Source organism: Fragaria vesca, linkage group LG3 (genome assembly GCF_000184155.1).
Source record: "Fragaria vesca subsp. vesca linkage group LG3, FraVesHawaii_1.0, whole genome shotgun sequence".
Lineage (NCBI taxonomy): Eukaryota > Viridiplantae > Streptophyta > Magnoliopsida > Rosales > Rosaceae > Fragaria > Fragaria vesca.
Window position 1 is genome coordinate 10,908,864 of NC_020493.1, and position 11,844 is coordinate 10,920,707.

At 36.2% G+C, this 11,844-nt stretch overlaps 1 protein-coding gene across 1 annotated transcript in view; it reads left to right on the top strand.

Annotated features, from left to right (window-relative positions):
• Positions 1–122: 122 nt before the first annotated feature.
• LOC101293282 (probable leucine-rich repeat receptor-like serine/threonine-protein kinase At3g14840-like) overlaps positions 123–11,844 on the top strand; it is a 25,957-nt gene continuing 14,235 nt past the window's right edge. The window contains exons 1-24 of the mRNA XM_004295617.1: positions 123–336; positions 419–602; positions 2,491–2,562; positions 2,673–2,741; positions 2,916–2,987; positions 3,096–3,167; positions 3,317–3,388; positions 3,497–3,568; positions 3,653–3,724; positions 3,815–3,886; positions 3,969–4,040; positions 4,136–4,207; positions 4,644–4,706; positions 5,060–5,125; positions 5,214–5,249; positions 5,377–5,414; positions 5,712–6,109; positions 6,256–6,451; positions 6,729–6,887; positions 7,096–7,214; positions 7,307–7,517; positions 7,655–7,892; positions 8,156–8,306; positions 8,509–8,878. Coding sequence (XP_004295665.1) covers positions 234–336; positions 419–602; positions 2,491–2,562; positions 2,673–2,741; positions 2,916–2,987; positions 3,096–3,167; positions 3,317–3,388; positions 3,497–3,568; positions 3,653–3,724; positions 3,815–3,886; positions 3,969–4,040; positions 4,136–4,207; positions 4,644–4,706; positions 5,060–5,125; positions 5,214–5,249; positions 5,377–5,414; positions 5,712–6,109; positions 6,256–6,451; positions 6,729–6,887; positions 7,096–7,214; positions 7,307–7,517; positions 7,655–7,892; positions 8,156–8,306; positions 8,509–8,878 — 3,049 coding nt within the window. The 5' untranslated portion in view covers positions 123–233. The remainder of the gene's footprint in view (positions 337–418; positions 603–2,490; positions 2,563–2,672; positions 2,742–2,915; positions 2,988–3,095; positions 3,168–3,316; positions 3,389–3,496; positions 3,569–3,652; positions 3,725–3,814; positions 3,887–3,968; positions 4,041–4,135; positions 4,208–4,643; positions 4,707–5,059; positions 5,126–5,213; positions 5,250–5,376; positions 5,415–5,711; positions 6,110–6,255; positions 6,452–6,728; positions 6,888–7,095; positions 7,215–7,306; positions 7,518–7,654; positions 7,893–8,155; positions 8,307–8,508; positions 8,879–11,844) is intronic.

Genomic DNA, 11,844 nt, shown 5'->3' on the forward strand with positions numbered 1-11,844 from the left:
CGAGGTCTCCTCCCTTTCATTCTCTTAATTAATCAACGTGAATACAAAATGGTCTACGTATATATAGTCTTGCATTATAAAACTACTCGATCATCAATAATCCAAGCTCGAATATATCAAAACTCTATCCATTCTTGATCTCCCTTCTTCAGAATTAACTCATTTGAGGCATCAGATCGATCGATGCCCTTCAAATCGGAAACGTTTTCACCATATACACAGTAAAAGGCAAGATGAATTACACGTTCTTCTTCTCTCGGCTTCTTGTTGGTTCTCTCTTGCTATCTTTCTCTGCGAGCTTTGCTTTCGGAGCTAATCGATTATCTGCAGATGAAAGTAAGTGATACATCGATGTTTGCAATATCTTTGAGCTCAAGAACTAAATGGTTGCATATTTTACTGATGGATATGCCTGTAGTACAAGCTTTGAGGGACATTGGGGAGACACTGGGCAAGAGCTGGAACTTCAGCGTAGATCCATGCAGCGGAGAACAGGGATGGATTTCTGCTCCGGTAGGCCAATATATGAACAACGTCACCTGCGGCAACTGTAGTACTACCTCCAATTCTACGACCGATCAGATCTGCCATGTCACACACATGTAAGAAATTAAAACTCTCTCTCTCTCTCTCTACTGTTCATCAGAAGATGACTATTCTCCTTAACGAAGAAAGGTCATCGATCCTTTAATCAGAATATAGAATTAGAATCAAGCAACTTTATTCAAAAACTTTGATAAAGTCTTCAAGTGTTTATTCTGAGTCTGTGGATCCTGTAGTTGGTCATAAAGTTTAACAAGGAAAGTGAGGTGTAGCCAATAATGCATTATATGATCTACCCCCGTCGTATATGAGGGCATCTATATATGTATATATTTGAGGACCACGTACACTCACGTCTGCTACGTACTCTGATCGAAATACGTTATACAGTGATCTCTATCGTTAATTTGTTTATATATTTCACCTCCAAAGGACCATAGCTCAATCAAATATAGAACTTAATTAGTTTAGGCCGGCCATGGATGAGTGACCCCAATCTTTATAAATTATGAATTCACAAGCTAGCTAGGTTCTCATTTTTCTTGGTGGAATCTATATACCCAACACAAATAAGGAGTTATGATAGAACAAACAAACAAAGCTCGGAGCTACACTGAGGCCAAGGGCACTGTCACAATATAGAGCAAATGCCACACATTTTATGTGGGCAATAAGGGTGTTGCAATCCCATAGAATCTCATATATGTGGTAATTTTCTTTCATTCTTCACTAATACCCTCATTTGACATATTTACAAAAAATTGCAACACCTTTATTGCCCACACAAGATGTGTGGCATTTGCTTCATATTGTGGTAGTGCCCATACCTTTCTTATTAAACCATAAACACCATTATTTGTTGTTAATAAGTTAATTTAATTATCTAGATAGCTAATGGGGGTAGGTTATTTCAATAGAAACACATGTAAGAAGTATTACAGGTGTTGCACATTTAAGAAACAGTTGTAACTTATTTACATTGAAAATCATATTAGACTGCCCTATCGCCACGTCTTATGGTCAAAGTCACTTACGTGGTAAGGACAACTCTATCTAAATTTTTTTTTTTCATGACCATTTTAGTAAGCTTTTTAGTAGTCCGATAATGTATTACGTGACGGTAGACAGACCAATAAAAAAACCTTAAGACCTCGTTCGGTTCAGGAAATGGAAATGAAAGGAAAATAAAGTAATTTTTTGAATTTTCTTTTGACATGAGAAATTGTAACTTCTGTCAATTTTTCTTTCCAGTGTTTACAAATACGAGGAATGTAGCAGAAATATATTCTTGAGTAGTAGACGTGGGTGAGGGAATCATTTTCCACCTAATTTTCTTTCCATTTGTGAACACTCTCATTTCCCACTCTTTTCTTTTAGTTTCCAAACAATGGAAAGTAATTACTTTCTTTTCCCAAATGCTTGATCGATTCCATGAACCAAACATGGCCTAAGAGATTAAAGTCTCTTCTTATTTCTGTTCGCTTCTGCTCGAGTCTATCAATGGTCAACGCACAGCAATGGAGCCAACCCAATCATACTGTTTGTTTTTCGTTTCGGTTTGACTTTTTAGTTCAAATTTTCGAATGCATTCTTTTTAATTAGTGCTAAATTACTAGTTACTGCAAAACTAGCGACCTTTTCTTTACTGCCACATCCTAATTGCACGGTAGCTGTTTGATAAAATTCCCCAGAGAAAATGCAGTACGCATCATTGCGCTGTGCAAAGCAACAGTGATTCTGTAAAACTATCTCTTATTGAATGAACCGTGAAATGACAATTACAAACTGCATTCTTCGAAAAACATCGTCGTCTGAGTTCAACATATAACTAATGTTTTAGTACCCTCTTGAAAGTGTAAAAGCTAGCTACCCTTTTTCAGTTACCTGACCTGTGTTCAGTATTTACCTACTATTATTCATGAAATTTTCATCTGCAATGAAGCGCAGACTTTTGAAAGCGCAGAATCTGACAGGACAACTGCCGCCGGAGTTGATCAACCTCCCTTATCTCCAAGAAATGTAAGCACAGTGTTACCGCCCCAAGTTTGAGTTGTACAAATTTCATCAATGAATTTACCTTATTTAAGTTTTCAATAACGGGATACCTCATTTCTTTCTTTTTCTTTCAGTGACCTCACCCGCAACTACCTAAATGGCACCATCCCTCCAAAATGGGGATCCCTGCCACTAGTTACGATGTACACTCTTATCTCTGTCTGCATTGGTGTGAGATACTATGTCAATTGACTTGCTATTTGATTGGAACATAAATATTTCAATCTTACAAATGGTTTTTTTTTTTCTTGTGTGTATTTCATATTCCTGGCTGTTTTTAAATTATCGAGCCATTTGACAATTAAGTTTTGTGGCAGTTCTCTTGTTGGAAACCGTTTGACAGGATCTATCCCTGCTGAACTAGGAAACATCACCACCCTTGAAAGTTTGTGAGTTTTGATATAGCATTTCTTTTTCCTTCTCCGATTCACTTAATGTATGCAGTTTTTTATGTGACACTTATGATGATTTAAATGAATGTGATCTGTTTTATGTAGGGCCATCGATTTCAATAGTTTCTCTGGAGTTCTTCCTGAGGAGCTTGGAAACTTGACTCGCATACAAAGAATGTAAGAGATCTTTGAAAGTTTAGCCTTAATTACTGATATGTGGTTCATTTGGAATTATTTTTCTGTATGCAGATAATGTATGTCTACTTCCTGTAAATCTTTAGTTATAATATCAGTATTTGTAATCTTTTGTCTCTTTAATTCATTAGGCTTCTTACCTCCAACAATTTTACTGGGGAGTTGCCAGAAACATTTGCAAAGCTTACCGACTTGACTGACTTGTAAGCTTCCTGGTGCTCTTTCTTTCTTACGAGTTTCCTAGTATTTACTCATAGTTTCATTGCATTGTAATGATTGGTATAATTTCTCTGTTTCCGATTGTTATGCAGTCGGATTAGTGACAGTTCCTTTTCGGGGAAGATACCTGATTTTATTCAGGGCTGGACAAATCTTGAGGGACTGTGAGTGCATATCTTTCTTGTTCGCTTTTGCTTGATTTCGAAGTTTATATCATGACTGATTTAAACTATGACTTTTGAAAACAGAGTGATTCAGGCTAGTGGTTTTACAGGCCCAATTCCTTCCGGCATTTCTCTCTTGACAAGTATAATTGACCTGTTAGTACCTTTTGTTAGTATTTTCTGGTTTATAGAATAAATTAACTAAGAACTATTTAATTCATGTTTGTGGATCAACTTTACTTGTAGGAGAATTACCGACTTGAATGGATCTGAATCATCCTTTCCTGTACTTAATAATATGACAAGCCTGGAGACATTGTAAGTTGTTACTGCTATGAAATGCATCTCTGGCTGCACAAGAAGTCTTTGGAAACTCAAAGTATTAATGTTACTTTAACAGGGTGTTGCGGAACTGCAATATTAGTGGACACCTACCCGAATTTCTTGGGAACATGTCAACTTTGAAAAAATTGTTAGTACATATGTATTTCATTGATTCTTTTTTCCTTGTGTTCAGATATATTATATTCTTTCTAGAAACATAACTTTGTATTGGTTTGTTTGCAGAGACCTTAGTTTTAACGAGCTAAGTGGAGATATCCCAAACAACTTTGCTGGTCTAGGAAATCTGGATAATTTGTAAGCAATTTGAATATATATAACAGATCTTTTATTGTTTATAAGAAGATCTTTTTCCGCAGTAAGTGAGATAGTGATGTTATACCTCAACTCCAAGGAGAATGTAACGTGACTAGTGAAGTGAGAATTTCATTGTCTTTTGGGCGTATAAAAGAACTAAGTATCTACATGAAACATGGCTTATGATATTTTTCTAGAATGAAAGTCTTGTGGTGGTATTGGAAAATTAGTTTTTTGATCAAATAATCTTTTAAATTTAGATACTGTTTACTTGCTGTACAATTTGTAGTGATGGCTATTCCAAGTCTATACCTTGAACATGTCGATCCCAGGCACTCAGGATCTGTTGAATCATTTTTGAAACTGATTTACATATAATTCATCGTAATAAATACTACCTTTGTTACTGAATCATTTTGACATTAATTATCATTAGGTTCTTAACGGGAAACATGCTGACCGGAACTGTGCCAGCTGATTGGATGAAAGCCAAGAGCATGTAAGCTTCTCTGACCATACTAATATTTAGTAGGTTGATAAGAAGTTTATGTCATTTGTTACAGTTATAGATAACATAAATTTCTTAGCTATAGTATATATCGTACTTGCATTATTTTGTCACCCAAAAAAAAAAGTACTCGCATTGTCTATTGTGACTTTGTGACTTTGCATTTTGGAGCATCATTGTAGTCATACTCAGAAAATATGCATCAACTCTACATGGAAGGTCAGCTTGGACAAATATGACCTAAGTGGTGAAAGTTGCTAAAGGTTTCTGCTCATGCAGTTTTTTTGACCTTTTATTTACTAGTCCAGCAATGTTTCTGCTCATCTCTTGTTCTTGTTGTGCAGTGATCTTTCATATAACAACTTCACCATGAACTCGAATGATGAGAATTGTGAACCACAAGATGGCTTGTAAGATTGTCTTGATTAAACTAAACTCTCTTGTGTTTTGTAGAGCAAATATATAAATATGTGTGTTAATAGCTTAATATGAATACAGGAACTTGTTTGCAAGCTCTTTTGCTGGCAATACTTCGTAAGTTTCCAATCATTTAAAATCATGACGGCTTAACACTTACTTGATATTCCAGGCTGTGCATTCATGTTGGTTTATGATTTTATGTTGCTAAACTTCTCTTGACCCTCTGTTATTTAATCCGCAGATCTGTTTCATGTTTACCGCTTGCAAAGTGTGTAAAAAGTAAGTTGCCTTCCTCTATGAACTGGGATCTTTTTTTCTCCCTTTTTTTCTTCTTCTTTTTTTTTTTTTTTTCTTTGGGGGGTGCTGACATTATTTGTAGTCGTAGTCCATTACTGAATGGCCTAATATTTCTGAAAGCTTAACATGCAGCTACAGAAGATAGATATAGTATAGTATCAAATGGTCAGTGTAGAAAAGACACACGAAAAACATGAATTTATGCTCACTACAAATTAAAGCCTGATCTTCTCTTCTGGACCTATCTAAAGCTTGACACTTCTTTTTCTCTTGGTGTAGCTTGGTACACTCTTCATATAAATTGTGGCGGAAAAGAAGTTCCCCTCTATGAAAATTTCACAAGACCCACTAACGCAACATATGAGGAAGATACTGATGTAGCCGGGCCTTCATCAGTTTATCTGAGCAGGACAAATTGGGCATCAAGCACCACTGGCTACTTCGCTAATGATGATCGTCCTACAAATACCTATACCTGGACTAATTCATCTGAACTCACTATGGCCAATCCTGAGTTGTACATGAATGCACGCCTTTCTCCTATTTCTCTAACTTACTATGGGTTTTGCCTCGGAAACGGAAACTACACAGTAAACCTCCACTTTGCAGAGATAATATTTGCAAATGACACAACATATAGTGGCCTGGGAAGACGTGTATTTGATATATACATTCAGGTATATACATCTAGCCTTCAACATATATCAGTGAAAGTTTGTAAAGTTCAACGAATGTTGCTGAAAGTTAATTAGTCAGGACTCAGGACTCAGTAGATAGAGGTACCAATGAACATTAATTTTTATGTAAATGTATTACTTTGCAGGGGTCACTAGCCTTGAAGGATTTCAATATTGCAGATGCAGCTGGTGGCTTTGGTAAAGCAGTCACAAAAAAGTTCACTGCTAACGTAACTGATAGTACTCTAGAGATACGTTTATTCTGGGCTGGGAAAGGGACAACAGGTGTCCCTTACAGAGGAGACTATGGTCCTCTTATATCAGCTATCTCTATTGATTCTGGTATGTCCTTTTACGCTATAATTTGACATTCTTCCTAATGTGTTCTAGTCTAGTGTTTCTATGTAAACTTTCATTTTGTCAAGAAAGAATGTAAGAATAAGTATGGCAGGCAAAGAAAACTTTGGCAAAACATACGACTTATGTTTCATATCATCTACTTCTACTGAAGTTCCATTAAAGGTTGCATCATTTGTTGCTTTGTAAATTAATTAGCTGGTTGAATAACGCACTCCTGTCATTAACATTTACTCTGCTGACGCTATTCTTTTTCTGGTAGACTCTCCACCCCCAGAAACTTCATCAGGAGGTGGAAGCAGTGGTATATCAGCAGGTGCAGTGGTTGGAATTGTGGCCGGAGGAGTCTTCATTATATTACTCGTTTTAGGTATCCTCTGGTGGAAAGGCTTCATAGGACCAGCAAATACTTTGGAACAAGGTATTTTTACATCATTTCATGTAAATTACTCTCGTTCCGTAACGTATGTATAGTGAAATTATAAATACTTGATGCTGCATGCTAATATTTTTTGAATGGAAACACTGATTTTCCTCAAATTAGTCTTAAGATAATAACAAATGACAATGCTATCAGTCTGAGATATGCACAATAATTTCTTAAATATGATCAAGTTGGCTTGATACAGATTTGAAGGGTGTGGACCTGCAAACCAGCAGATTTTCCTTAAGGCAAATCAAAACTGCAACAAACAACTTTGACATAATGAATAAGATTGGAGAAGGTGGTTTTGGTCCTGTTTACAAGGTATATATTCTTCAGGACCAATAAATTCTGTTTCAGAGTTTTATTGTTGGTTAAGGAGGGGATTGAGCTTTAACTGTGTCTGATGAATGCAGGGCCTTCTATCTGATGACACCGCAATTGCTGTGAAGAAGCTTTCTGCCAAATCAAAGCAAGGGAATCGTGAATTTGTGAATGAAATTGGCATGATTTCAGCTCTGCAACACCCTCACCTTGTCAAGCTTTATGGATGTTGTATTGAAGGAAATGACTTGTTGCTTGTCTATGAGTACTTGGAAAATAATAGTGTTGCTCGTGCTCTGTTCGGTAGGTGTTTCTCTTTTATAATTTTTATACATAAACTTGTTCCACTCATGCTTGGGTATACAAAGATCCTATACTCAAAAGAACAGAAAAAGATTATGTTTCTTATAACTACATTTTATCAATTTGACAAAGTAAAGGCCCCAAAGCAAGTCAGGTGAAGATGGATTGGCGAACAAGGCACAGAATCTGTGTTGGTATAGCAAAAGGTTTGGCTTACCTCCATGAGGAATCAAGGTTGAAGATCGTTCATAGAGACATTAAAGCTACTAATGTGCTACTCGATAAAAATCTTTGTCCAAAGATAGCTGATTTTGGATTGGCCAAGCTTGATGAAGAAGATAATACCCACATAAGCACCCGGATTGCTGGAACTTTGTGAGCCTCTATGCTTTACTTAATTTTCTTATACTTTGAAACAAATGGAAGGTTTCTCTACCCGTAATTTAACTTGACAGGTGTTTTTTTAATGTTGAAGAGATTTTAAGAATCATAGTTGTCCTTTCTGATGCAGCTTTATTATTATATTTCAACCATATTGCATTTTAAACATTCAAAAATACCCTATTTCTATCGAATTTGTAGTACTATTACCATGTGTTTAATTATATTAGTTGATATTTGACCGTATGAATTGGCAGTGGATATATGGCACCCGAATATGCAATGCGAGGTTATCTGACTGATAAAGCAGATGTTTATAGTTACGGAATTGTTGTGTTGGAAATAGTCAGTGGGAGGGGCAACACAACTTACCACTCAAAGGAAGAATGTTTTTATCTTCTTGATTGGGTAACGTGAACTTCTTCTTCTTCCATATCTAATCTTGAGTTTGAATTCATACTTTGGCACATTATCCTTCTCATATAATATCAACTCTTTATGGCTTTTCCTCAGCTTGTTTTCTTTTTCAGAGCAGTTAAAACATATGTTCAATGAAATTAATCTCAAGATGGATGTATTATATTGGTTTCTGTTCCTTTCATGTTTACAGGCACTTCTTCTAAAGGAGAAAGGGAGTTTGTTGGACCTGGTGGATCCAAGGCTAGGCTCAGAGTTCAACAAAGAGGAGATGATTACTACAATCAATGTGGCTCTCCTTTGCTCTCATGTGTCTTCAGCAGTTAGGCCTTCCATGTCTTCAGTGGTGAAAATGCTTGAAGGCAGGGCTTCCGTTCAGGAGGTGATCTCTGATCCTAATGCCTCAAATAATGAAATGATTGCAATGAGGAAACATTTTCAATCCAGTTTGGAAGAACAGAATGGTGACGTTGAGAGTCAGAGACAAACCATGTCAATTGAACCATCGTGGACTTCTTCATCTACATCTGCTCAAGATCTCTATTCTGTCCATCCTGATTCCAGTTATTGGGAGAAAAGAAATTAGACAATTTGCCAGCCCGTGTTTATACCCCCTTCTCTACTAGTATAATTCTTTTAACAATATAGTTGGAGTAATAACAGAAGTGACTTACAGTGTAAAGTTTGAAAACTTTGAATACAATTGTTTACATGACCTTGTCGATCTAGTAGCTTCATGAGCCGATGTTCTTTTCAAAGTAGCTTTAATACCTAAATTGGACAAGCCATTTGGATCAACCTGTTATGGCTTACAGTGTGGAACAGAATGTCCATATTTTTAAATTCCTTAGAAAAAGGTCGGTCTCTTTTTCCATATATATATATATATATATATATACACACACACGATATATATATATATAAAGAGTTCATTTCGAAAAGAATACGATATAACATGCAATTTAACATAATTGATTGAAGTAAATCGTTTCCTACATTTCAGAATATCAATTTAACATGCATGTATACATATGTAGTTTTCTTGAAGAAACATATGTAGTTTTCTATTCAAAGGAGATGACTAACCATCGTACATATAGAGAAAGGGTTTGTCTGCTATACTGATATGTATAGCATACAAACTGATGGATATGCCACGTGCAAGGCACGTGAAAGAGAGATTTAAAGATTTAACCGATTATCACCGGTTCCCCCACACGTGAGACTGTGAGAGAAAGAGAGTGAGAAAAAGGGGTGGTCAGAAAGGGGAAAGAGGGGGTCTCTCTGGTCTTTTGGATTTCTATTTCATAAGATTTTTGAAAATTTTGTTTTCTCTTTATAGTTGGTTACAATGATTTACAATTGCATATAAGCTACTAAGTAAGTTATACTACATTAGTAGACACGTTATTATTCTAATGCTTAAAATTCAAAAAATCAAAATTTGACCATCTGATGTGATCATTATAGATAAATATGACTATGGTAGAAAATTCAGCTCTATTCGGTAACGTTCGGGGTTTGATCGAAGCGGTCAACCCTATTTTCAAGTCACTTATCACATGAAAATGCTCTTACCTACCCCTCTGTGACCTATTTGGATTGATTCTTCCGCACACACACTCTCACATATTTGAGATGTAGCCACCCAAGTAAAAATCTGGGGACGTTTACCTACTGAGGATAGGGCTCCCCATAGGGAAGCATAAACGTAATTAGAGTTGACCGCTTTGATCAGGACCCAAACACTGTCGAATTAGAGTGATTTTTCTACCTTTGCCATATTTTACTATATTGATCATATTTTATTTCACAAGATTTTTGAAAATTTTGCTTTCTATGTATAGTTGGTTTACAAAGATGTATATTTGCATATAATATAATAATCAAGTTATACCACATTAATATGTACGTGGTGATTCAATGACTAAAATTCACAAAATCAAAATTCGATCGTCCGATGTAATCAATATATTGAAATATGGCTATAGTACAAAATTCACATATTTTTGTTAATGTTTTGATTTAATCCACATGGTCAACAATATGCATGTATTAGTTTACTTGCCTAAGGACATCGTGTCCGAAGATAAATATTTAAACTTTTTAATATAAATGGATAGAACACATCTCTATGAGAGCATAACAATTTTTGAAAATTTTTGTGAGTAACCGAGCTATGTTTGTTGATGTTTGAAGATTCGAAACTTTAAAGAATTAATTTTAAGTAAAACATGACTTCGTTACGCCATATAAATCCTTTTTTGTTTTGGTTACTGCCATTTAAATCATTTTTTGTTTGTTGAATATTTATTTTCTAAGGAGCTTTTCTTAAATAATTTGATATAACAAAATTTCATAAAATTATAGTTGGGAATATATTAAGAAATTAAAAACTTTCTTACAAAAAATATTAAAAATTCATTTTTTTATATTTATTAGCCGCCATCCCCGCCAACGGCCAAGTACAGTCCCTACAACGACAAGACGCCGCCATCCTCCGTTCTCTCCAGTCTCCACGACCACGACCAGGACCCAAACCGGAATTTCATCTCAGCCAAAAAAAACCCCAAATCTCATCTCTGCTTCCCTTTCCAAACACCCCCCAACACCGCCCTCCGATCCCCTCCGTGATCTCCACCATCAAACTCAGACTCAGACCCTCGCCGCCCATCCCCTCCGCTCTCGTGTTATGTGTAATCTCTCAAATTGAGAAGTGTCGTGCTTGTTCAACGATACTGTACCTTTCAATCTCAGCCAACAGAATTGCAATAGTATATAAAACAAACCCCTCTCTTCTTATTTGTGGTCTGGCGGAGGAAGAACACCAACCAGAAAAATCCCCAGAAAAGAATCTTCTTCTTCTTTTGCCCTTTTGTCAGTCTTTTTCTCACGTACGAATAACCCAAGCCACATATTTGAGACTAGAGAAATGGGAGGGCTAAGGGTTTAGCCTGTCACCAACTGAAGACCATTGATTCATGGTTCTTGCTGATCTTGCGGTTGGTATTATATTTCGTCTTTACTTTTCCAATCACGTGCAGCCCACGAGCAGTTTGTATCCCATACAAATCAGTATATAGGATGAAAAGACATGAGTGATGGTCAGATATGGCTGTTGTTTGGTTGCTTCCCAAGTAGCCGAGTCGCTTAGGCCTGTTACTCAGAAGCTCTGGAATTGACTTTGGCAAGGGACCTTATTCTCAGTCTTCACTACGAATCTATAAGAATATATTCTTACATATATCTCAGGATTCTCAGCACTTCATCTCGTCCTGGCCGGGCTCTAGAGATATTCCTTTCGAATGTTGAACGTTTCGGCCATCTACAGTACTTGAGGATCGGAGCCGGCCAAATTATGAATTACACATTCTTCTTCCCCAGGCTTCTTGTTCATTCTGTATTGCTAGTTATTATCTGTGCAAGCTTTGCTTTCGGAGCTACTACTCGACTATCAGAAGATGAAAGTAAGATGATATATATAGATTCATAGGATATATATATATATATATATATATATATATATATA